Below are 25,732 nucleotides of genomic sequence, written 5' to 3'. Positions count from 1 at the left end.
CATTTGTCACTCGTTCTCTGTGGCTCTAGAGGAATAAGTCAGCTGTGGATCCTCAGACCCCTCGTGTGTACAAGGGGGTCGTGAAACCCCTCTCGGAGCTGTGGCAGTTAGAGACCCCGCATGTGCACGTAGTAGGAGACAGTGCTCAGTGACAGTCTTTCCCGTTCTGTGCTGGCCATCAGGACATACACGTTAGTGGGTGTTAACACATTCTTCCCAGTTATCGTTAAGTATAATGGTTTGTGTATATTTTTGTATAGTAAAAATGATAGCTTATATTTATTAAGCTCTAAAATTTCCTCAGATGTTGTTGAATTTTAACTGGTTGAGACCAAAATATTTGCTAATCCGTATTACAGAGATTTGGTGTTGCCCTAAAATTAGTATATTTTCACATTCTTAGCAGCTTTCTTTGATGAGACTATTAATCGTGTTAAATTTACGTTAAGGATCTGGTTATCTTTATTAAAATGTTCAAAGAATTATATGGTGGTTTCCTGCCTAACGTATGTATTCATCTGGTTAACTTCTTACTGTTAAGTGATGATAATTTTGCTGGTCAAGGTCAAAATAAGTTATCACTGATGGTGATAAGATAAGATATGTTATCTTTTTTCAGAGTTCTCTGAAGTTGTACCAGGACACTCATCAGGAGTATGCTCGTGTGAAAGAAGAATGCTTGAAAACAGATGCTCAGTAAGTGTTAAGATAACTGTGGAAATATGGTTTTCCTTTTCCAAAAGAGCTAATGGTACGATTTGTCTCTCTGTCTTTGGGCTGTTGCCTGTAACTAACCTTGTGGTTGTAAATGAGCCGGTCCTTCAGCCTTAGTCTCCACATCTGTAAAATGGAGGTCACACCTCGCGTGACGGTTATAAGAAGGACTAAGAAGCCTGGGCGCGTTGAAGAACTGCACAGAGAAAGAACTCCAGAGTTTTTAGGTCTGTCTGCGCGTGCATGCACGCGTCTCCGTGTGCCTTCAGACACGACCGTCAGCTCCTTGCCCTGTGCCCTGTGCGGTGGGGTCTTTGTTACCATTAATAAAAAGAGCTGTCTGAAGGCACCCAGTTGGTCACTTCCCCGCTCCTCACAAAGCTTGGGAGCCACACACACAGTGCGGTGACGTCGACCTGACGCGGTGGTTACTCAGAGACGGTTTCTCGGAGTTTCCCACTCGCTCTGACTCCAAGTCTGTCTGAAAACCGGTGCAGCTCGGCAGCCCCTGCCTCCTGGGACGTGGGACCGTGAGCACTGCCGGCACGTGCGCCCCAGAAGTCCCCCCGCCCGCACCCGTGCCGCACCGCTTGCGGGAGCCCGTCTGCACGCCTCGGCTCTGCCTGGCGGCGAGGCCGCAGCAGTTCCGGGAAACCCCAGACTTGGCGGAAAGAGAGTTTTTTTAGAACCAGTGCATGCTAAGCCGCGTAGCGCTCTCTCTTGGGTTTCCTCTGCCTTCAGAACAGCTGCTGGTGATTTCAGTGGTCGAGGTGCGAGGCTCGTCATGACTGATCATGACCGACGTGCCTTTGTTGTGTAAATTGTAGCGATTTAAGAAAATCTAGGTACCGTGAATTGTAACGTACATGTTTCTGGTTTGAAAGCTGACTGTTTTTACCTTTTTAACTTATAAAATTGTCTCAATAGGAAGAAGAAGCTAGAAGCCAAGGTGAAGAAGCTGGAAGGTAATGGGCACTGTTGTCACCTCGCTGGTGGGGTCACTGCTCTTCTCACCAGTCCCACCGGTGACTTCACAGAGTTGTAGTGCTTGGCCCGGTGGCTGCGTGGTTCTCGAGGGCGGGCCCTGAGTGGCCGCGCCGAGGGCACAATTAGCCGGAGGGTCGACGGCAGCGCTCCCTTCCGGGGGAAGAATAGGAATATGAGCATACTGTGTGGCAAATCTCTGAAACGTGGCCCAAACTAGGAGCGGCCCGTGTTTTTACCTTCAAAAGCAGCAGTCAGGAAAAGGATTTAATTCGGGAAGTTGAGTTTTAGGAGGCTTTCTCATTGTTCCCTGAAATAAGAGGTTAGTAGAAAGAAAATACTACTTCTGGTGCCAGGAAACTTGATGTTTTTAGATAGTTATGACACATCTGTGGGAAGGTTCTGAGAAACTGCCTGCCCTGGGTATCATCCCTTTGTCTCTGACCCCCTCCCCGCCCCAGCGTTTGGATTCGGGCTCATTCTACGCTGAGTAGGAAGAACACAGAGGGACCGCGAGAGGGTCAGCTGAGTCCTCACGGGACAGCTAATAGCCCTTTCAGGAACTGATCTCAAGATCTTTCCTTTGGGTTCTTTCCCCTTTCGTTATGTGGTTGGGACACGGAAATACATCAGGGAGAGACCAGTGGGGCTTTGCGGGTCTCCGTGTCCCCCTTTCATTCCTGCGTGGGCTGTTTCATCAAGCTGATCCCACCTTCCTTCAGAGCGTGGTTCATTTTTCATGTAGTGGAGGAGTAAGAATTTCAACGTAGTTGGATCGGGCACAGAGAAGAGACTTAGCTGAAAATATTTCTCATCATTAATTTACCTAGACTGAGCCTACATTTTTAGATTTAAACTCTATAAATATTTTAACAAGTTTTCCTCTGATTGGGTTTTTGCACAAACACTGACAATACGGTAGTAAATGTGAAATGACTGTGTTTGTTAAGTATTGCTTTCTCTTGCTAGTGTGTGGAGAGAAGTGTCTATTTTAGGGAATGTTTCAAAGACATCTGAAATGCCTGGGAGACTGTGTATAGCTCTTAGAACAGATTTCCTTTGAAGCAAAAGTGTAACCTTTATTTCCCGTGTGACAAAAATATTTTTTCCTCGTAAGTGATATGGCATAATAATCAGGTAAGGAAATGCTCAGGCTTGTCGGAGCAGTCAGGGATGGATCGTTACTGCAGTGGTTTATGGGAGTTTAGTTTTCATGGCAGTTGTGTCTGAACATATTCAGATGAAGTCAATGCTGGTTAGATTCTTTTTTTTTTTTAATTTTTTTTTTAATGTTTATTTTTGAGAGAGAGAGAGAGAGAGAGACAGAGCATGAGCAGGGGAGGGCCAGGGAGAGAGGGAGACACAGAATCCGAAGCAGGCTCCAGGCTCCCAGCTGTCAGCACAGAGCCCAATGTGGGGCTTGAACACATGAACCACGAGATCATGACCTGAGCTGAAGTCGGATGCTCAACCGACTGAGCCACTCAGGCCCCCCTAAATTCTTGATTAACGTATTTGGAGCGTGTGCTTCAGAACCAGAAGCCAGATTGAAGAATTTGCCGAAGATCCAGGGAAGAACTATCACAATTCCTTAAAAGTAGGTCTAGAGCAAAGGCACTCGCTGGAAGTATGTGCTTGAAGGGAACTCCAGGAAGGCACAACATAGAAGAAGCACGGCGAAGATTGCCCCCCTCCCCAGTAACAGAGAACGGTAGGAACTATTCTGAGATGAAGCCACGCTTCTGACACGTCTGACGCGTGAACGTTGCTTCTTGCTGAAGAGCACGGGGGAGCAGTGCCCCTCCTTCTGGAAAGTTCATGTGTATCGGGTTCTTGCCTGACCAGAGGGCACGGGCTGGCTTGTGCTGGGATCGGAAAGGAGTCTTAGGGTCTGAGCCAAGTCTGTGGTTTCACAGACAACAGGGTAAATGCGAAGTGTTCCTACATTTATCCCTGACCGATAACACGCTGAAGGAGCAGCGACTTACAAAATTTGTGTTAAAGTTCTGCGAAGTAAGGAAAACTCAGATTATATTTTGAGTATTATGCGAACGGTAGTTGTAAAGTTGGTAAATTATCGTTCTCTCTCTCCGTTGCACTCTTGAAAGAGGCTGCTGTTAAGCAAACTCAGGACTTCAAGCAACTGAGGACCGAGAAGAAGATACTCGAGAAGGAATTTAGGAAGACACAGGTAACAGATAATAGCACACACACATGGGAACTGCCAGCCTCGGGGCTTCGTACTGTCCACCAGCCCAGCGGGTCCTGGTCCCACGGGAGTCAAGAGCGGGGCCACCCCACAAGACTCCGCAGGACCCGCTCAGCTCCCTGTCTCACATTGGGTGTGGGGCGCCTGCGCTCTGTGTCCCCCTCTGTCCCCTACAGACACTGGCAGCCTTTTGTTTTCACAGGAACGGCTGGATGAATTCTCTAAACAGAAAACTGCAAAGGGTGAGTATTCACTTCATGCCTACTTAAAAATCCTGGCTCGACATGCAGTGTTCTTTATTAACAGTTTTCTCCTCCATGATTTTAGAGTTGAGACATATTGGAACACAAATTTCAAGCGATTCTTACGGAAGCATAGATAAAAGTGAGTATATTACAGATGTCTTTTTACTTGTGTGTGATTTCGGTGGTTTGGGAGGTGGCTCGCTGCTCTCACCTGTAATTAGGAAGATTCTGAGGTTTAGCGGGTATTCACGTGCGAGGCGTCCTGTCCTGTTTTACGTCTCCCCCAGGTCTGCACGTGTTAGCACCTTGCTGTCTGATCAAATAAAATAGCGAATGAAAGACTCAGAAAGCAATATTGTTTGGAAAAGGAAACTGTCAGAGATATAATTTCCATACTTGTCAATAAACAAGTATAGTTTTCTTACGAAGTTTCTCAAGTTAATTTATAAACTTTCTTAGGTGCCAGATGTATAACGATTATTAAAGTCAGGCAGGAAAACTGGAGTCAAAGCCCTCGGCTGTATTTTTGGAGGACAGAAGCATTTGGGGGAGGCCAGCATTTATACAGGAAAGTAAAAGGGCAGTCGTGGGGGAGCGAGGGGTTGCGTCCGTGTGCGTTTTGTCGTTCGGTGTGTTATCTTGCAGGCAAGAAGGTCTAACTCTGGAAGTTGAGAAATTGGCAGATTTTGCTTTAATCTTCCTCTTTGTTGTTTGATCTTTGGCCATTTACTTTCCTTCTTTTTTCTTCACTTTTATTTTTCTTGAGAGAGAAAGTGAGAGTCAGGAGGGTCAGAGAGAGAGGGAGAGAGAATCCCAAGCAGGCTCTGCACCGTCAGCGCAGAGCCCGACGCGGGGCTCAAACCCACGAGCTGGGAGATCATGACCTGAGCTGAAGTCGGAAGCTCAACCGACTGAGCCACCCAGGCGCCCTTGTTTTTCACTTTTAAAACCTAGATTGTGAATTTCTGCTCTGCCTGTCTCACACTTTCTCGGGAAGGGATGGATTGAAAATGGTAAATAAGTAACTAATGGTATTTTCATTCACCAGCGTGTTATTTCTCATCCAAACGGAAATTACTGAAACCACTCGTGTTGTTCTGGGCGTGTAGATAGTGTCTCTTCGGAAGTCTCCTTTACCTTGTCTCTGCTTCCTTTTTTTTTCTTTTAATTCCGAGCATAGGACCAGCTTTTCCTGGGCTTGAGGCTTTAATAGTCGACGCCTTGCAGTTGCCTGGACCCCGGTTGGCCGTTCACTGCTCTCGCTACGTTCCGTGTGCTCTGACCCTGCTCTTCGTGCCCTTACATGTGGAAAGCCAGGCTTCGGGCAGACGTGCTGCCCAGGGAAGCAGCGGGCACGCTGGGCTGGCCTCTCGCAGCCACCTGCCGGCTGCCGGTGTCCCCGTCTTCTCTTCTGCGCTGACGGGTGATTGAGGATCTGATGTGCTCAGGCCTCGCCGTCTCAAACCGAACCCTCCCACCCCACCCCCTTGGCTGCTCTCTAGCCCCGCGTTCTGTTTTCTTTGGTCTTTTGCCTCCCCTCACCGTGACGCTGAGCATATTGTCTGCTGTACGTTTTACTTCTTCTAAGTAAGTGAAGTCTTTGGGCATCTGTGAATTATTTCACTGAGGACCTTGGTGGATTTAATTCCCAAGTAACACTTTTTCTCTTAATACACTCTTTTGGCCCTTCACACTTGTTTGAATTACACGCGTATCCGCTTATATGTGGGTATTCTTTTTTCCTGTAACTGCAGTATAGCACTGTGAGTGTTTCTTCTGAGTTTTTAACAACGTTTTCTTTCTTCTAGCCTACTTTAGTGTAAGACTACAGCATATAACGTGTGTAACATAAAATATGTGTTATTGCCTGTTATGTTATCAGGAAGGTTTCAGGTTAATAGTGGGCTATTAGTAGTTAGGTTTTAGGGGAGCCACAGTTACATGTGCATTTTCAACTGCCGGGGCTTGGTGCCCCTGACCCCCATGTGATTCAAGGGCCATCTATACTTATGAAAGAATTCACAAGTTGGAGTATTGGGTTGACTTCATTTTTAAAAAGTCTGCCTGAATGCCACATTTCCCTTTTATTCCTTCTAAGTTCCATTAAAAATGGCAGGGAAAAAAAAATAACACAGAACTCTCCTTTAGAGTTAAAAAGTGTATGCAGTGGAGGAAGGTGTAAAGCAGGTGGCTTCAGTTGGTGATGAAACCCAAAACGACAGAGAAAATAGCAGCCCTCAAAAAGCAAGTTTTATCGCAGAAGCCCTATGTTGCTTCCACTCAGGGGCACGGGGAGTGGGAGAAAGAGCAGGACAGGACAGGTTTGCCAGGTGATTGATTCAAGGGTGAACATTTTGTAGCCTTTCCACGTCACAAGCCGTTTCTGGAACTTGTCCACACGCTGTGGCCCAGAGTTCGGGTCTGTGAAGTGTCACTTGTGGCACAGGAGGCACTCGGAGTGGGTGTGGATGTGAGGAAATCAGGAAATTGAGGAATGATGGCTGCTTTGAAGGGTAGCCACTCCGGTTCCCAGAAAATGGGCTACTTACGTTCTCCGGGTAAATCCTTGTAACTGGTTCACTCTGCATCCCTTCCGTCCGAAGGTAGAGACCTGTAGGTCCGTGAGATAAGACCCTTCGTTTGTCGCCAGGGAAACGGACGCTGAAGAAGTAGACACTGGCTCTCAAAGATGTCCTGCCTTGACTTTCGTTTAAAACCGAGAGGCAGCAGGCATGTGAAAGGAAGCCACCACACTCAAGGAGAAGAACCCTGAAGAAGCAGGATTAAATCACGAACGAGGAGAAAATGTTAAAAATAGAGGTGATGTCGTTAGAGAAAGTCTAAGAGCGTAGCCATCGGCCGCTGCTGCGAAATGGAGCCAGCGGGGCTCTCGACTGTGGAAAGCCAGATCGCCAATGTCCCCATGGTCCTCCAGCAGGACCTCTCGGAGGGGAGGACAGAGCCCTCGGGACAGAAGGTCGGCAAGAAGTAGTTGAAGGAAACTCAGGAGCAGGACACACACGTGATATTTGTGTTAGAAAGGCCTTCCAGGTGTTGGGTGTGACTTCTTGTGCATGACTTTTGTTTTTGGCATGTCGTAGGAAGTATTTCTAAAATCAAATGGAGTTGAATGTAGAGGGATGGATAAAGAAGTTTCAAACAAATGCTAACTTGAAGCCGTCATCAGGCAAAAAGTAATTCCAGCCTGGAAATGAGTTTACATGAATTAAAAGGGAATATCCAGGTTGATTAAGTTGATTGATCAGTTGGTGATTGATCCGTTCGCCAAGCAAATGCTATGGTCACAGACCTAAAATCATGAAACTGCATCGAGTAAAAATGCCTGGAAATTCTAGAGGGAATAGTCACATTGTTTCCATAAGAGGCCTTAGTATTCTTCGCAGAAACAGTTGATTTTGTAAAAGCAGACAAAGTAGGAGGTAGAGTTGATTTCATAATTGCAGATTGGTGATTTCCATCTAGTCCTTTTAAAGCACAAACATAGAATTCTTTAAAATACTTTTCAAACATATATGAAGGTTGACTACTAGACAACAGGAACTATAGCCTAATATATTATTAAGTTACCGATATTTAATAAGATGTTAACAAAAATCCTGCCCTCGCCCAAAGGGGGGGAAAATTACTTACCAAACCTATCTGGTAACTAAATGTGCATAGACACAAACCGCCTCTTGGATAACAGAAAATAACTGAAATACTAAGCCCTTTTGGAAGTAAACAGTAGGGCAGTATTGAAGTCTCTGCGATCCTGCCAGTATGGCATTCACAGGAACGAGTGGGCCTATGTGATTATTCTAGAAAGCAAGACCTACAGAAGATGAATAGCAAAGTAAGAAAATGCGACGGAAAACAGAAACTAAGGAAAATGGAAGGAAGGACCTAAGTTAATGAAATAGGAAACAAAGCAATTGATTTGGGGCCATTAAATGGAACAGCTGGATCTTTGCAAGGCCGGCGGAGCCCACAGCTCCTTTCGGCAGGTGTGACCGAGACAGGAAGGGACAAAAGCCCGAGGACTGGGAAAACTGGAACAGAACTGCAGTTAGAGAATTACTTAGTTCACAGATTTATATTCAGATTTGATCGTGTTTGTGAAATGGGCCATTTTCAAGGAAAGCATGCTCAGATTGAGTCGGGATAGTTGTAAACCTGAACGGGAAAAATAACCCAGAAGAAATTAAAATAAAATAAAGATCTAACACCGTCGAAGATCCAGATGACTTACAAGGGAGCTCTGTAAAGGCGCCGGTGGATGAGACGAATGTCTTTATTGTTATGTATTCATTTCGGAACTTAGAAAAACACGGACCGCTTTCCATGTCATTCTCTCGAACTCAAATAGGCCAGTACCAAAGGCGGCTGAGAATCCCGTGCTCACGTCCTCAAGACTCCAAGCGCGGGCACTCAGGAACGTGGCTGCAAGGCACTAGATGAAGTTTTGGGGACTCAAGTTTAGTAGTAGTAGAGAACACACACAAGTTACGACTCACAGATTTGTCTCAGGAATACCACAACAGCTGCCGAAGACAAAAAGTACCCGTTCCTCAGGGAAAAATATTTGGTGAGGTAGTAATAGAAAAACACATTTTGTTTTGTTTAATTTTTTTTTTAACATTTATTTATTTTTGAGACAGAGAGAGAGCATGAACAGGGGAGGGGCAGAGAGAGAGGGAGACACAGAATCTGAAACAGGCTCCAGGCTCTGAGCCATCAGCCCAGAGCCCGACGCGGGGCTCGAACTCACGGACCGCGAGATCGTGACCTGAGCTGAAGTCGGACGCTTCACCTACTGAGCCACCCAGGCACCCCCTAAATGTTTATTTATTATTGAGAGAGAGGGTGCACAAGTGGGGTGGGGCAGAGAAAGAGGGAGACACAGAATGGGAAGCCCGCTCCAGCCTCTAAGATGTCAGCACAGAGCCCGATGTGGGGCTTGAATTCATGAAATGCGAGATCATGACCTGAGCTGAAGTCGGACGCTTAACCTACTGAGCCACCCAGGCGCCCCGAGAACAACACATTTTGAAATCGAGAAAGGTGAAATGGAGGAGCCTTGTCACTACCGTGAGAAGCGGACGCGCATGCTTTCTGTGCCGTCTACTCTGTGTGGGCTGGAAGCCATCAGCAGTGGAGCAGGGCCAGCACAGACGAGAGCGAGCTGTAGATCCGATAAGGAAGGCTCAGAGTTGTCATCGTTGCAGATGGTAAGACTGTCTTGTGGACTCTGCTGGCAGAGTGTGATGTGCGGTGCCCGATGGTGACCTGTCAGAATAGGGACGGGACAGGAACAGCCCATCCTCCAAAGGCGGCGGGACCGTCAGCCCTCTAGGAAGAGAAAACCTATGAACCGTGTGCGCCCGGCCTCAGCGGGAAAAGCCATAAACCCCGTGGAGAGCGTTAAAGACCAGAACGTGTAAGGGAACGTTACGTTCCTGGATCAGAGACTTGCCGTGTAAAGATGTGAGTTTTCCCATCTTACGCAGACCCCGCTGCGGTTTCATATGGGGAAGGACAAGCAGGCGGTCGAGGCTTATCGGGAAGAATAGGTATTCAGAATAATCGAGTGTTTGGGAAGGAAGAACCTGAGCAAAGCCCACGCCCACCCAGACATCAAAACGTAACTGCGAGCTCATCATGTTGAAGGAAGCGTAGTGTTCATGTGGTGTAACTGACAAATCCGTGGAGCAGACAGGCTCCGAGATGCTCGTCGACGCCTTAGATTCTGATTCAGGGAGGACTTTACAGGCACGGGGGAAGGTGTGCAGTTGGACCCAATGAGGTTTCCACTTCACAGCTGAGTAAGGAAAGCACAGGGTGGATTTTTTCCTGCTTTACTGGGAAGGGCTACTTTTGTTTTGTGTTTGTCCGATGAGAAGTAATGAATGCTCAGTTAGAACAGGTGTAGTTGTGGGCAGTAGCCTCCGTAAGGATAGAAAAGTAACTCTGTTTCTTTTTTTTTAAGGTTCCTTGTAAGCAGGGATCCCGGTCAGGTCATTTAAGCAAAGGGCATTACAGTGTTTGGAAGGAGGCTTTGGGGTAGGTTAAATCGCCACGTAGATAAGTTGCTTGTTGAAGAATTTTGGAACTCAAGAATGGATGTGGCTCACACACAGTGCAAGTCGGAAGCTGACCTGGCTCAGGAGAGGTTGGAAACGTCAGACTTTTAAACTTGCCTGTTACCGTGTTCTCACCACTTATCCTGGTCCCCTTTCTGGGGCCGTGCAGTCCACCAGCTTCCGTAGAGCCGACCTATTTCAAAGTATGAATTCTTGGCAGATATTTTGGCTTAAAAGGTTGGTCTTTTATCCTCTCTAGAACCGGATTAAAGATTTCAGTATTTTCAATAAGTGCTTCCGGCTAATTTAAGAGCTTCAGGGAAACTATAATAGAGCTTGAGATGGCCTGAAATTACCTAACACTTAAAGGGCATTTTTAATTGAACTTTCCTTAGCGTGGTTGGTCTTTTGATGCAGATTTGACCACAGGCTCTTCGTTCATACTTAAGTTTTTAAGAATATTTTTTGTTCTGGGAGTTTTTTGGAATGTATGTACACATTAATGCTAAACTCACTTAAAAACCATAGTGTCATATTCTTTTTTTTTTTTTTAAAGAACTTTTTTAAATTTAACATTTATTTATTTTTGAGACAGAGAGAGATAGGGCATGAATGGGGGAGGGGCAGAGAGAGAGGGAGACACAGAATCGGAAGCAGGCTCCAGGCTCTGAGCCATCAGCCCAGAGCCTGATGCGGGGCTCGAACTCATGGACCGCGAGATCATGACCTGAGCTGAATTCAGTCAGATGCTCAACTGACTGAGCCACCCAGGCGCCCCCATAGTGTCATATTCTTAATGTTACATTAAGAATTTCGTTAGGCCTGTCTTAGTTACAAAAATCTGAATTCACAGATCATCAAGGATCTAAATCTATAGAAATACTTACCTTTCAACCTGAACCGACGGTTCTCAACTATTTTAGGAATTCAGACCCTTTTGAAAATTCATACAAATTCAGAAACTTTCACTTTTCCTTATAAAAGCATACGCTTCTCTGTGTGTCTGTGTGTGTGATGATCCCTTCCTTTCCAAGTGTTTATACACACGTATTTTTGTCTCCCATCCTGTCACCCCTGAAAACCATTAATGGATTTTTCCATTATCCGCGAAGCCCCCGGGTCAGTTACAGCGTGGTCAGTTCTCACGGGTTCTCTGACACCCTGTTGTGACCGAGGGTGCCTCTCTGCCATTGTCTGTCGTGTACGGGGAGCCGACGTCTCCGACGTCGGTCATTCTGGCCGTGCTTCCGTCCCTCATCTCTCACCGCCTTCTGTGACAAGGCCAGAGATGTATTGGGCCCACGCATATACAAAGACGATAGAGGCCTTCGACAGCAAGTAGATTTGGTCCTTCGAATCCCATGCCCTCTCATTCCCCCACCCCTCGAACGAAACCAAGCGTGCATTCAGCCTTCAGTGTTGAGCTGAAGCGTCGCAGGCCTTCCCGCCTGCAGCCGAGCGTGTCACGCGCGGTGGTGGCGCTCGGGGGGCGGTGTTGCGGGAACCTAGTCTGGGAACTCCCGATTTCCTACGAGTGTGTTTGGCCTTGGGGGGACTGGGCCAAGTGACCTGTCTTTAATACTGTGCTCTTTTTCACAGGGAAAGTAAAGCTGCTTCTGAAGGAACTCTGGCTCTGTATAAACACAACACACAGACTACCTGGTGAAGGCAGCAGGTGTGTCCCAGGTGAGAGCGCAGCTTCCGCAGGCGCTTCCCATACGTGACCGTAGAAGCGTCTGCCCGGGGCATCGTATGCCTTCGGTCTGTGACGTCTCCCGCTACCAGAGTGAGATGGGCTGGCGTGGGTGCTTCTCGTTATGCGCAGCTCCTTTCCCTTCAGCGGGGCCTGAAATTCAAACCAAAAGAAAATTAAAAGCGCCTTCGGCTTTCGCCGCTTAAGTGGCGGCTTCCAGCGGAGAACGCGCAGAGAAAGTGGACGGACACACGACGGAGTGCGTGTGGCGGGAGCCGGCAGGACGCCGGGGGGCACGGCCCTTTCTGAACCCAGTGGCAGCCCGGCTGCGCGCAGTTTTCCTGCCACTTACCCAGCGCCTGTGGTTGACCTTGTCGCCGCCACCTGCCGTGCTCGCGTCGGCTCCTTTAGAGGACCGCCGTGGTCACCGCGCAGCGCCACCCCTGATGATCTGCGGGACGCCCCGATTTGCAGGGGAAAGCTGCGGAGGCGTTCTCCCACGTGCCCACGTGCACCCGACCCAGGATTTAGGATTTGGAAATCGGGGTTGGTCGTGCCAGCGGGGATGGGGAGAAGTTAGCGGTCTCGCGTTAGAGGAAAGTGTTTCTTGGCCGTTTTTCTTTCGTGTAACTAGTTTCTTGTGGTTAGCTGCTGTGAATTGCCAGATCGTTGAGGATCTAAATCTGTAGAAACGCGGACCTAGTGTTTACTCTCCGGCTCTGAAGGCAAAGTTCCTGCAGAAGAAGGTTGCTAGACGAGTTCCTGGTTCTCACCAGTGCTCGATTCGCGACTCGTGAGGTTTTGTGAGGCGAAGGGAGGCACGGTGATGGGGTGCTTTTAAGCAGATTGTCACATTCTGGGTAGACGCACCGCCAGCGGGCCGGTGGGGCCTGCGTCTCGTGAGTCCGTTTCTGCGGTCCCGAATCGCTCTCTTCGTGCCTTCAGGCAGAGGCAGCCTGGGACTCTTCCGCCCGCCTCAGCAGGCAGTAGCTGTGTTTCATTATGAGCACGCGACTCCTTGTCGTTAAAGGTGTTATTAAAAGGGCCTTCCGTTTAATAATCCGATGTCTTTATTTAAAAGCAAACTATTTTGAGGGGTAGGTCTATGGCTTAATGGTAACTTTTTCAAGTAAAACGGAAAACATGGCATCTTTGGAACGTTAAATCCTAAAACATCTTCTTTTTCTTCCAAATTTTTGTTTTTCTCTGAGAAAATTCATAAAAATAAGGCAAGAATCCCCTCAGGCTCCTCATCCAGATTCCGCTGAATGTCCCCCTCAGCGCGGCTCTCTGGGCCGAGCTGGGCCTCACACGGACGCCTCCAGTTCCGCTCCAGTTGTTTCCATCCCCGAGCCCTCGTGGCCCCTCGCGGCGCCCCCAGCCCGCATCTCGGCCCCCAGTCCGCGGTCCGCCCATCTCGCTTTGTCTCTTGTCTTTGACGCCTTCAGGGAGGGAGGAAACCCATCAGTTTCGTCTGCGTACCGTCGTGTCGTGCTGGGTGAAGACTGTGTTTATGGCAAGAGGTCCCCAGTAGCGCCCGGCGCTGTGCTCGGGCCGTTGCAGGGGAGGGGGCGCGTTCGGGGTGGGGGGGCAGGGCTGCTGCTTTACAAAGGTGGCGTCCACCAGGGTTCTCCACCGCAAGTCGCCGTAAATCGCCTGGAGGGGGACACTGGGATGCTGTGCAGACAGTCTGTTTCTCTCCCAGTCGAGCCCACTGGCAAAGCCCCTGGGCTGCAACTACTACTTAGTTTGTTAGCGATCTTGCATTTCTCTCATCCTTTCTACACACATTAATCGGAATTCTGTATTTGCATCATAACTCATCATATCATTTCATTGTTCAGATTTTTCCCACTTGGTGATTGGGTCCATCTTCAGGTCGGCTCCGGGGCCCTTGAGGCACCCCCAGCCTGTTTGGAGAATTTCTTTCTGGCTCTGTGAGATGTTCAGGTCCCCCCCCCCAGCCCTCCAGTCAGTCAGTCACTTCTCCAGGCAGCCTTGAGTCCTTGTGTAAAACATATGTTTACAACTTTCATAGATGACAGATGGTTGTTTCCAGTTACTTCCCAGGACACAGACATCTTCCTTGACAGTTCGCTACAGTTCACCAAAATCAAGACCCCCAAACCATTGGCTTTTTACTGTAATTTTCCCGGTGCGCTGTGATACAAAGCATTTATGTGACCTAGCCGAGTCCCTTAATTAGAGCGTTGTATAAATATGACCACTGGATAGGCTTGATGTTGGCTGATTTTTGATTGCTTTTCAGACATGAAGATCATGTTCCCTGTCAGCCTCTATGCACAGAGCCGTTCCTCCCCAGTACTACTCACTGTGTGGAAGATTTACTGAGAGAAGGCACGTGCCGTCCAGGCCCGTTACCCGCCGTCGTGGTGCCCTTCCGCCCAGGCACCGTGCTGCTGGTGGGCGGGGGCATCCCCTCCCTCTGCCTGCCGGCCCTCTCGGCTTGCTTGTTGCTAGGGAACTGTGCTTATGGGAAATGTGCTCGGGTCTTCTAGGGTGATCTGTGGGGAGGGATTGGCAGGTTGCCTTTTAAAGGATGTTTCTGTTGATTTGAATTTACTCAATAATACAAGCATTTTGAACGGTTAGCATATTTTTTGTAAGTTTTCTTGATATTATAGATGTTTAGTATTAGCTTTTGTCTCCCACAGAAAAACCCGCCAAAGAAAACCCCCCCGCACCCAGAGACTCCCGGGACGCTGGCGCACCCCCTCCGGCAGGAGGCGGTCCCCTCAGAGCCGCAGCCGTGCAGACGTGCCTGACGGAACTGTCCATGGAGATAGAGGGCGACTTCTCTGCCTGTAAGAGTGTGGGAACAGAGGGGCCCGGTGCCGCTGCTCACCGTCCCGAACGCGTGTCTCCCGAGGGCCGGAATCCTGAGGTCTCGCTGCACAGGAGTGAGCAGGACAGCGCTGACTTCTCTGATCGTGATCGCTTTTTTGATGAAGATCTCCAGGCTGCAGTCGACTTCTTCAGACTTCCCCCTCCTCTTTTGTCTCCGGTGCCGTCCCCGCCTCTGGTGTCCTTACCACACCTGAGCACGTTACCTTCTTCGCTCGCACCTGTGAGTTTGCGCTTTGGATTTGAGTTATCCAGTGGGCACGTTGCCCATCCTGGCACTTAGCCGTGCTTGGTGGGAGGTGCTCGGTGATACTCGGGCCAGATTTTATTGGGGACGAAGTGAGAACTGCATAAGGCGTGCCCGTGTTCTTGGGACCAGCGTGGCTGCCGTGACACTGGTGGCTTGTGTCAGGGTCGTGTTCTGTTTGTCTTTATTCACAACCAAATCCTGAGTCCCTACAAACAATGTGTGTAGGCACAGAGTTGGTTTCAGAGATGGGGCATCCCTGTTTGTAGCACGCATGCCCGTTAACCCGCGTTTGCCAAATTTCCCACTTTCGCTTGATGAATTCGTCATCTTTTCGTGTGTTTGCACGATGGTTTGTTGTAATTTCTTAGGAAGCCAGTCTCGATAAAGCAGACTTGTATGCTTTTTGGCTTAAGGAGCAGATAAAAGCATTGCTCCTCTGAGTCGCTCCCTTCATTTGGGAAGCAGTGCGTGTCCGTTCTGTTCCGGAGGCCGTGCCCGGCACTGGGAACGCGAGGTGACGTGGTTACCACTCGGCGGGGTCGCGCCTGGCAGTGGGGTGGGGAAGGGCGCAGGCGATTGCGCGGCCGTGATGGACACCGTGGGGCTGGAGTGGACCCAGGCCGGAGGCTCGGCCCTCAGGGAGGCCAGGGCGGGCAGAGAAGCTCTGGGAGGACAGGAGCCCGCTGAGTGTTCAAGAGGGCAGGGTGTGTCCGGTGCCGAGCTCTTTACACACCTGTGGGACCGAAGGTGATCCCGTGCCAGAGGATGTTCACGTCGACCAGGCGTGCAAGGGCCGTCTGGGGCCTCGGGACTTCCCAGTTGATCGTGGGGGCACTGGGAAGTGGTGGATCCCGGGAGGCGGATCGGCTGGTAGGTTTTCAGTTGGAAGGTTCCACTTAGCCGCTGTGTGGCAGAGTGTAGGCGGTGGGGAGAGTCCGGAGGGAGGTGGGAGCGTGGACGGGGACGTCACTGACTGACTCAGCCGTTGCCGGCCTTCTCCACAGGTCATATCCCTGCAGCGGCACTGGGGTTCAAGGTGGGGTGGCTTGAGGAATGGTAGGAGGCGAACGAGCGGCCTCTGGCGAGGTTTTCCACGTGGTGGAAAGGGAGGCTCAGGAGTCAGCGATGCTGGGAAGGAGAGGAAGGAAGAAACCGTGCGTGGGTGGGAAGGCGCGGTGTCAGGTGCGGATAGAGGTGTGCGTGGGTTTCCAGGCGGACACACGCGTTGCGACGTTAGGCCCACGGGCGTGGGGCCCGGGAGGAGGCTGTGGCGGGCCCAGACGTCGGGGCTCCCCAACCTCGGGGTGTCACAGAAGCCATGGGACTGGGAGGTTGTTCGGTGTGTGTGGGTAGCAGCAGAGGCTGGGGTCCCAGGAGCGCATCCGCCTGTAGGTGACCGCATCGAAGAGGAGAGGAGGTTGAGGACGAGTGGCAGGACAGGAAGAGAACCAGATAAAAGTGCCTAAGGTTTCGGGGGAGGAAAGGATTGGCTTAGTGTGGGGCAAGCATATGTCCGTGCTGTTCTTCGCCGGTCCGTAGTCTCCCTTGTGGAATGAGGCCCCGCGGTTGAGGAGGTAGCTCTCCTGGAGGTGCTGCGTGATGGGGGCCGGTGCGCCCGGGCCGTGGGGCTGCCCAGGGGTGGTGGGGGGTTTCTGGAGCAGAGGCGGAGAGCGGGTTGTGTGGGAAGGAGCAGTGTTGTGTGTGCACCGTTGGAAGAGTGGAGCCCGTCCGCTTGTTAGTGGCACCCCGGGTGCAGCCTGGTGAGAGGGGCTGTTGGCACGAGAGGTCTACGTGGCGTCACCAGAGCGGGGGCCAGGTGCACCGCCCACACGGGTGGTGCTGGGCCGGAGCTGGGCGCCTGGGCCAGAGTGACCCGGAGGCCGGGGACTAGAGGGCAGTGCGTCCCGAGTTGGACACCGCTGTGCCGGGAAATGGAGGGGAAAGAGCTGGAGAGAGGGACTGTTCGGGCCTTAGGAGAACAGACCGCAGGCCACGTGGGGCTGTGAGTTGTGGGAGGAGCCGGCGGTGGGGGTGGGGCTCTGGGACAGGGTCAGGGTGGAGGCGAGGCGGTGCTGTCTGTGCTCCCGCTGCCGCCCGCCCGTCGCCTGTGGGCTGCACACGAGGAGATGCTCCTTCTGCGGGTGGGTGTTACGGGCTCTTCAGGAAGCAGGAGTGTGTTCTGTGATGCATGCGATTGGTAAGTTGTGTTCACTCGGTTCAGTTAGTCTTAACTAACGGGAACAACTCCTTCGTTTTTCAGGAAACCTACTTCGGAGAGTATACGGATTCCAGTGACGATGAGTCGTCCCAACCTAGAAATTCTGCCGCGTCTGTTTCAGAAGATGAGACGTCTGAATCACATTACTTTGGCTCATCCGGAAGAAGTGATGGAAGGAGGGATACGCGGGAGGAAAAGCTCACATCGCACGAAGCCTCCAGAACTCTGACTGCGCTGGAAGTAAATGGAGTGACAGCGGTTGGGTTTGGGACAGTCACAGCGGCCCTGAGAGAGCCTTCAGCCACACGTGCTTTAGCTCACGAGCAACCCTGGGCAGTGTCCTCGGAAGCCACGAGTGACAGGGAAAGAGGCATTTTAGATGAGGCACAGAGACTGAGAGAGGGTCGCGAGGCGGACAAGTCGGTGCAGACAGAGAACACGCTCGATGACACCGTAGGAATCGTGTGTGGGGGGACGTCTGGCCGCCAGGCCCAGGACGGGGCGGCGGCCCTCTGGGGGGCTGACGTGCATCACCCTCCCCTCGGCAGCAGACCATTCAGTGATCTCGTGGAATCTGAAGGAAAGACCCTGCTGTCTGAAATGATAGGATCGCCCAAACCACAGTTTACTGCGTGGACACTGACAAACGAAATCCCTTTTGAATCGGATCATGTATCCATTTCTGACCACTTTCAGGGAATGTGTAGAGTGTTGGGAAAAGACAGAGATGTTCGGAGGTTCATTTTAGGAACCTCGCCTGAACCAGCAGATGCAGGTCACACAGTGGGCACCACGGGGCTCGGTGTTGACGCCAGGCTTTCTTCCTCTCCTACCTCGGGGGCATCGTCTGTGTGCAGTGACTCCCAGCCTTGCTCTGATGCACACCTTCCTCCTGACTCTGCCCCCACTGAGCTGCAGCGCTCAGAACAGAAGCTACGAGCTGAGGCCTTCACCTTGCTGGACCTGCAGCCCGAGCCCCCAGAGTGTCCTGCCGGAGAGAACCATCTGGAAGATAGCTTGTATGCTTTGAGCGCCGAGTTGGGAGCATCACATTTTAATAACCTAAGTGGCAGTGAGGTCGAGGGCACAGACGTTGGGAAAGGCAGGCCCAGAGTCTGTTCACTTCCGCATTCGGAGTTCATAAAAGCTGCGAAAGAGGCTCAGTGTCGAAGTCAGGGTCCGAGAACTGAGCCCTCCCTGACCAGGGCGGATTCCACGCCGTTGGTGGAGTCTCAGTGCGGCTTGACCAAGAGTGGGTTTGGCTTCGTGAAAAGCCCTTCCTGGCACCAGAGTGACCTGTTAAGGAGAGGTAGTGAGGAAAGGCTGAGAGCTAAATCAGAACACGAACACAAGACTGACCATCAGTTACAAAAGGCAGTGCCAGCCTTAGAAAACAGGGGACCCGCGTCCAGGCCTGAACTCGCCAGAGAAAATAACCCCGCGGGGCTCAGGGCCGCTCCGTCACTGTTGCCTAACCAAGTTTCGGTGATCACCAAGCAGGCCAGACCCGAAACGGCACACGGGGCTAGGTCAGAGCACTGGGGGCCGCAGAGGACTGAGCCTGCCTTCGCGACGGCGTCTGGAGCGGGACGTGGTGGAGAGAGAGAGGACCCGGCCTGGAATGTGCCGGGGGCGGCTGCTACGGGGGGGACCTCGCCACAAGTTTCTGCCTCAAGGAGAAAGTTAGATTTCAATTTTCCAAGCGGTTCTGTACCTGTAGAAAGTCCTCACTGTTCCACAAGTAGCAAACTGTCTTTCTCTTGTGAAAAGATCCCAGTCCCGAACCAGGATGTCCTGACGGGAGCCCCGGCACAGGAGGCAGTGCAGGAGCAAGGTCTGCTCCTCCGCGCCCCGAGTCTGGACTCGTCCGGGCTTCCTGTGGATGGACGCCTTCCGGCCATGCCGGCACCCGTGTCGAGAAGCTTTCCTGGTGCAGGAGCACCGTGTGGTGGCTCGGGCAGATCTGGCGGGGGGGCCCTGGCCGTGTCCGAGGACCCTGCTGGCGGGCGGCAGAGCCTGAGGGGGTCTCTGGAGCTGCCGTCGCCGACCCCAGGCGGCGCTTCTCCCGGAGACCCAGGCACCTCTGGGACGGCGCTCCCGTCGGCGGGTCTCGGGAAAGATGAAGAGACGCGCGGCGTCCCTCCGGGTGCCCTGGCCGCGGCCCCGTGTTGTTACACGGGCATCCGGGAGGCGGGAGGCGGCGACACGGAGGTGGAAGAGAGCGAGGCACCCAGCTGCAGCGAGGGCGAGAGTGAGCCCGAGGCCGTGACGGGGGCCGCCCAGCACGGGGCCACCAGCGCCTCCGGGGAAGGTGGGGGAGCCCTGGGGGCCGGCGCGGCCGAGAGCAGGCCCTCCGTGGAGGTGGGGTGTCTGACCTCGGCCCTGCAGGACTTCAACATCAGTACTCTCTCAGAGATAGACGGACTTTCTACGTCCGAGGTCGTCATGTTTCTCGAAAGTTGTCAGTTAAGAGATTATAGTTCCGGGGACTCTGTTTCAGAATGTTCTAGCAAAGGAACCCTGAGTAAGGACATGAGCAAAGAGTTAAAGCCAGGTGAGCCATCAGGAGAAAAGTACAGGAAGCAGCTGTGTGAAGAAGAAGCGCTCGAGACCCCGGAAGAGTGGCTCGAGTCCGAGGAGGAGGACGGGCCCCTGCGGGGCACACGGCGGCTCTCTCGGCGCTCTCTGGAAACGCTGTCAGAGGTCCTCACCAAGATCGGACAGGAGCTTCAGGCCAGCTGCGAGGGCCCCGCCGGAGAGGATGCTGCCGATTTCGTGCTCTTCAACGTGCACGACGCCATGACTGCCGGGCCCGTCCGAGAGCACGGCCCACCTCGGGAAGCGGGGGACCCCTCGCCACTGCCCACGGGTTCGCCCCCTCCAGCAGCTGGCCTGGCCGGCGAGGGCGGCTCTCCGGGCAGCGGTCCCGCGGGGAACGGAAGCGCCCTCAGCGGACCCGAGGCAGCTTCCCACGTCACCAGCCCGAACCGTGGTGGGGAGGAGGGCCTGTCAGAAGCGGCGGAGCCCTCAGCCCTGGACGCCGACTCGGGAGCGGGGCAGACGGCGGAGCGCGGTGCCGAAGGGGAGGCGGAAACGACATTCCAGTGCCAGATCTCTACAGTGACCTCCGAGGTCATCAATGTGCTGATCAACAAGGATCAGAATCTAGTCATTGAAAAGGGGGACCACTGGACCATCATCAACGGGGTGGCTCTCATGCCAAACGTGGACCAGGTTATACTGTGCGACACTCCCGAGGACATCGCTGTCTCCCCGGAGCCGGGAGGCCCGGGAGCCGGTTTCATCTCCGTCACTGCTGTGGACAAGTCTCCAGAGACCGGTCACCCTGGCCTTGCGTTTCCGGAGCCCCAGGGCGGCAGCCTCCCGGGTGCCCAGGAAGAAATCTCCAGCAGTAGTCAGAGCACCAACTTCGATAAAAGTCGCTTGCGCAACAGGCCGGTCAAACCTAGTGTGAGGCTTAGCTCCGAAATCTACGACCAGAACTTCGAGTCTCAGGTAGTTGCGTCCGATCACACGTATTTTAACTCAAAACTGGAGCCGTTTGGCAAGAATAAGAATCGATCCAAGGTGACCAACAAAGATCAGTCAAACAAGCCAGCAAAGACCTCGGCGTCAAGCAGAGTTGAAGCTAATCAGAGTGAAGGCTCCCAGTCATTTTTAGGGGAAAGAGAGAACACAAAAACCCAGAGAAATCAAACTCAGACCATCCTAGCCAATGCGGACACGTCGACCCCCACGGACTGTTCTGACACCCTGAGTAAAATACGGCAGGAGGTGGGGCCCCCTCTGCCACCCTTGCTTGCTCCTTTGGTTGCCACCCCCCCACGGACTTCCCGGCCGGTGTCTCCTCTGATAGCCGCTTCCACTCCCTCCTCCCCCGCCTCTCCCATCGGCCCCATTTCTCCCTTGTGTGAAATCCCGGTGCCTCCTGCGATGTCTCCTTTGCCGGAAGAGCCCGGATGCCCCTCGCCCCCGCACACGTCCCCGTCCCCATCCACCGCAGCAGCCGGTGAGAGGATCCTGTCGTCTCCCCTGCAGTTCTGTGCTGCGACGCCAAAGCATGCCCTCCCTGTGCCGGGCCGCCTCCCCCCCTTTGCTTCCGCCCACGCGGCTGTGGCCGGACCCCAGGAGAATTCCGTCAAAATCCTTGACAGCATGTACCCGGAGTTGTCTGCCAGGGCCCGCACCCTCAACATCCTCAAAGGGAACATTCAGCTCGCCCGGGGCCCGCCTGCTGACTGTAAGAACTTAGCAGGGCCCGTCGGTGCCATCACAGGATTCAAAGCAATCACGTCAACATCAACAGCCTTTGTGAAAACGGGGGGCAGCTCTGGGACTGACTGCAGTCAGGATAAGTCCAAAGATACGGGGACTCACCAGGACTCAGGTGGGAAAAGGACATTGTCTGCATCTACGCTGAGGAGCGCTAAGAGACTGCGGCTGGACAGCGGGTCCCCAGAACCAGAACCCGGGAGCACTGCCGCAGAAGGAGTCCACAAGACCCTCCGGAGGAGCCTCCCTCAGGCTGAAGGCGTGGCGACAGAGGAGGAGAGAAGCGCTCTTCCGACCGTCAGTACAGCCTCACAGTTGCCTCCAAACCCGAAAGAAACCGTAGAGTCCCACGACAAAGCCATAGCTGACGCGCTGAAGAAGATTGCAGAGTCGTCTTTTGATCTCCTGCCTGTCATTCGGAGTCACGTGTACGTGGGAAATATCTCCAAAAAGCCCGTAATGAGAGATCAAGAGAAGGAAGTTGTTCACGAATTCAGCACAACCAAAAAGGTATGTGGAACTTTTCTGTACGAGCGTTAGGAACTGCATGTGCTCGGAGACGCTGTCTGCTCGCAGCCCGGTGGTAGATGGCCCTGAGCAGGACTTTTATTCCAGAGGTGGACAGTTGCCCGTGTCCACGTTGTGACCCATACTTGGTTTCTAGTCAGCATTTTATACACGCGGGTTGTGGTAAGGCAGTGGAGATTTGATCACTTGTATTTATCAAATACCTGATAATTTGGAAGGAAAAAAGTGTCTGTCAGGACCACAGTTGCACATTTTCCATCGATTCTGGCCTGTTGAAAGGCTCAAAATGATTTGTGTCAAAGCAGCAGATTTGTCTCCTGTAGTGGAGCCTTTCTTTTCCATGAATTGCACCATATACACACCCGAGAGTGAGCGTCTGTCGCAAAGATAGCGCGGGGTTTCCCGTCCCTCCCTTGATGTACGTCGCGCACGAAGCAGGACCACGTGCTGGCTTCCAGATGGGGAGAACAGAGATGGGAGCATCGTGTAGACCGACAGGTGGTTTAGTGGGGCCTTCACAGGGCTGTGTCTTCTGAGTGCCCGTGTCGACACCCTGTGCGGATTACTTCCGGTGCCCCTGCTGTGTTGCCTACCCACACCTCCTCGCGGTGGAGTGGTGGAAACGCGCACGTGGTTTTCCTGGGTCGCGTACTTTCAGACAGCGCGAGAGGAGTGCGAGTGACTTTGGAAGGTTCGTTTGAAACGAACACGTGGACCAAATCGTTTAGCGCCCTTCTTCCGAAGTGAGACAAACGTTGCCCGGTGTTTTTAAGATCTAAAGGAGTTCAGAAAACAGGAACTGGAGTAGATCAGAGAGTTACTTTAGCGAAAAGCAAGGAAGTGTACTTCGGTGGGGAGGTGGCGGCTTCAGGGGCCCAGGCGTGCTCGGGCGCGGCCTGTGGCACCTGCAGGCAGCCCGCGGCCGCGGCCCCTGACCCCCGCGCCGCGTGGCTCACTGGGCCGAGCGAGGCGGGTTGTCCTCCGCAGTCACCGCTCTCCTCTGCTTGCTGCTCCGGGGCACGTTGTGTGGTCCCGACAGACTTCATTTGTAAGTTGTGGCCGTTGTTTAGTAAGCAGAAGAAATGTCGGTATACGTTGTGTTTTCTCTTTGTGTTTCGACCCAGCATCTAGCAGAGTGCTTGCTTCACTCCATCCTCTCAGAACTGAAGATTCAGAAGATCTCCCTGGAGCGCAATTACATTCACGCCCTCTGCAGGGTGTACGTGGGCATATGCCGGCAACTGGGAGACTTGGAGCGAGCCCGCCTGTTTTGCTACAGTCTACTGAAGGAAGGTGCGTTCACACGGTGGTCGTTTTGTGTTGACATCTGTGTACTTACCCCGTGGCACTTGGTCTGTCCTTGCAGCCGAGGGATCGCTTGTATCTTTGCAAACACGCAAGACGTTGGTGCGTTTCCCCGAGGCCGTGAAGAACCTTGGCCGGGTGAAGCCGTGCCTCGTTGCCCGGGGGGCGGTTTCCGTGGCTTACCTGCTCGTAGCAGCACGCGCGTTCCCGCTTGTGCATAGAGTGTCGTCATGACGTGTGCCTGTCTGTTCTTAGTGTAGCCACTCGAGAGTCAGGTGTGGGCCACACGAGACGGGAGGATGCTTTTATAAGGTCGGAGTCAAAGCGTGCTGCCGTGTCGCTGGCTGGAAGAGGCAGCGTCTGAAATGGAGCCGTAAAGCCCACAAGACGAGGACCAGAGACGTGGAATCCTGGGAGGGCTCCCCTGGGCCCCCCTTGCTCCTCCGCTCCCTCCGTCCCCACGGACGGGTCAGCACAGAAGTCTCCTTCCTGATCACACATCATCGGTGGCAATGTTTATGAACGGTGACACGGCGCATAAATGCGATTTGACTGCAGCCCAGAAAGTCTGACCTGGATCATGAAGATTTTTAACCTTTAATCTTTTAATCTCACGGGGGGGCGTGTGCATCGGGTGACGGGACATGTCCGCTGCCTGCGGGGCTGCGAGTGAGGCTGCTGTGTGTCGCCCTCTCCCTCGCCTTGTTTACTCTCTCAGGCCCTGCTTTCCTCACCAGTGGTAACGGGGTGCGTGCCAGGCCTCAGGCTCGGGTGGTGGCCACAGCCCGACCCAGATGCGCACAAGCCAACGTGACCCCGGCTCGCGTAGCGCATCGTCAGTGGTGGGCAGGAGAGAGGCGAGCTGCGTGCGCTCTGCTGAGCCCCCTCCGGGGTTCAGCCCGCGCCCCTCAGGCTCGTGGGCACAGTTTTCTCCCCTGGGAAGCTTTCCCTTTAGCTTTCTTGGGGCTCACGTGGTACCTCCCACACGGACTCCTGCGGTCTTTCTCCTGGCATTTTCTTCATGGCCCTCACCCCCGCTTCCATTGTGTCTGAATCTGTCTTTCTCCTCCACTAGATTGCATGCTCTGTAAAGGAGGAACTTCGTCTTTTCCCCACTTATTCCGACCCCAGAACAATGCGCTGTCCACAGTCACGGAGTATCTGTTGAATGAGTGAACGAATAGTGCTGTGGAGGGAGGATTTGTGAGTGTCTGTGGGGTCAGAGAAGCTCTCCTTGTCAGAGTGACCTTTGAGCTTGAGGTGGCAAGATGCCAGGCAGTGTACCCAAGAAAAGCGAGGGAGAGAACGCCAGGCAGAGGAAGCGGCATGTGCAGAGGTCCTGGGGCAGGACCCAAGATTTCAGAGAGAACAAATCAAGAGAGTGCAGTTGCTTTGGTCGTCTGCTCTTTCAACACGTTGCAGTGTTAGATGAGATAGAACAGGAAACGGAAGAGACGCGCTTCCTGCCAAACCGGGTAAAAGTCCGTGTTGGCTGGCTCAGCCACGTCGCAAAACACTGGCAGTTTCTTATAAAATGCAAATACTCGCTTACCAAATGACCCAGGAATCCCACTCGTCGGTCCTTGCCTAACAGAAGTAGAGACATGAGCTCACTGGACTGGCTCGCGGTTGTTCGTAGCAGCTCCATCTGCAGTGGCCCGTGGCTGGAAGCCCACATCCCTCAGCGGGTAAAAGAACGAGTGTGCTGTATCAAGCAGTGGCCACTGTTTGGCCACGCAAAGCGAGGGACCACTGGTGTGCGTGGCAACACGGGTGAACCGCAGAAGCATTCTGTGGAGTCAGGGAGCCGGACGGAAAGGGGTGCGTGCTGTCCGAACCCGTTCGTACAGATTTGAGAAAAAGCAACTCATTGAAAGTGACAGTAAGCGGATCAGAGTTGTCTGTATCTGGGACTAAGTGACGCACTGGAAAGGGTCAGACCATGGGAATTTGGGGTGACGGAAATGTTCTTAAACTGATTGCGGTGGGGGCCACGCAGATCCATTCATTCACCAAACCGTCTGCTTGAAAAGGGTGCATTTTGTCGTATGTGAGCTGTACGTGGCTTAGGTTGATTAAACAAAGCCAGACGTGGGCAAGAGCATTCACGATAGAAGATCATCCTCCGCAGTGTGTAAAAACGTCTCTCCAAGTCGAAAGCCTTTTATAAAAGTGTTGTACCGGTGAGTTCTGTCTTACAGATGCATAAAAAGTGGCCTGAAATGACACTTAACAAACGGGAAGGTTCTAGGCTTGGGGAATCTGGAGAGAGCGGTTTGCCTTGGCTTCGTGTTTTGGATTCCATGGCTCTTTTCCTAATTCAGTGGTGTTTCTGAGCTGTCATGGTT

General features: G+C 52.6%; 1 protein-coding gene across 4 annotated transcripts in view; it reads left to right on the top strand.

The window, feature by feature from the left end:
• Window positions 1-25,732, top strand: part of ICE1 (interactor of little elongation complex ELL subunit 1) — a 57,077-nt gene that overhangs the window by 17,352 nt on the left and 13,993 nt on the right. For 3 of the 4 annotated variants that reach the window (XM_043601439.1, XM_043601423.1, XM_043601431.1), the window contains exons 6-14: window positions 620-696; window positions 1,642-1,679; window positions 3,807-3,889; window positions 4,110-4,149; window positions 4,235-4,291; window positions 11,832-11,918; window positions 14,601-15,013; window positions 17,301-22,061; window positions 23,204-23,372. In XM_043601439.1, coding sequence (XP_043457374.1) covers window positions 620-696; window positions 1,642-1,679; window positions 3,807-3,889; window positions 4,110-4,149; window positions 4,235-4,291; window positions 11,832-11,918; window positions 14,601-15,013; window positions 17,301-22,061; window positions 23,204-23,372 — 5,725 coding nt within the window. Of the gene's footprint in view, window positions 1-619; window positions 697-1,641; window positions 1,680-3,806; window positions 3,890-4,109; window positions 4,150-4,234; window positions 4,292-11,831; window positions 11,919-14,600; window positions 15,014-17,300; window positions 22,062-22,693; window positions 22,907-23,203; window positions 23,373-25,732 lie in introns of those variants that run through there. The other variant, XM_043601450.1, reaches the window with a different exon arrangement.

This window comes from Prionailurus bengalensis, chromosome A1 (genome assembly GCF_016509475.1).
Source record: "Prionailurus bengalensis isolate Pbe53 chromosome A1, Fcat_Pben_1.1_paternal_pri, whole genome shotgun sequence".
Taxonomy (NCBI): Eukaryota; Metazoa; Chordata; class Mammalia; order Carnivora; family Felidae; genus Prionailurus; species Prionailurus bengalensis.
The sequence above is the reverse complement of the archived record's forward strand: the minus strand, read 5'-3'. Positions and strand labels throughout refer to the sequence as shown.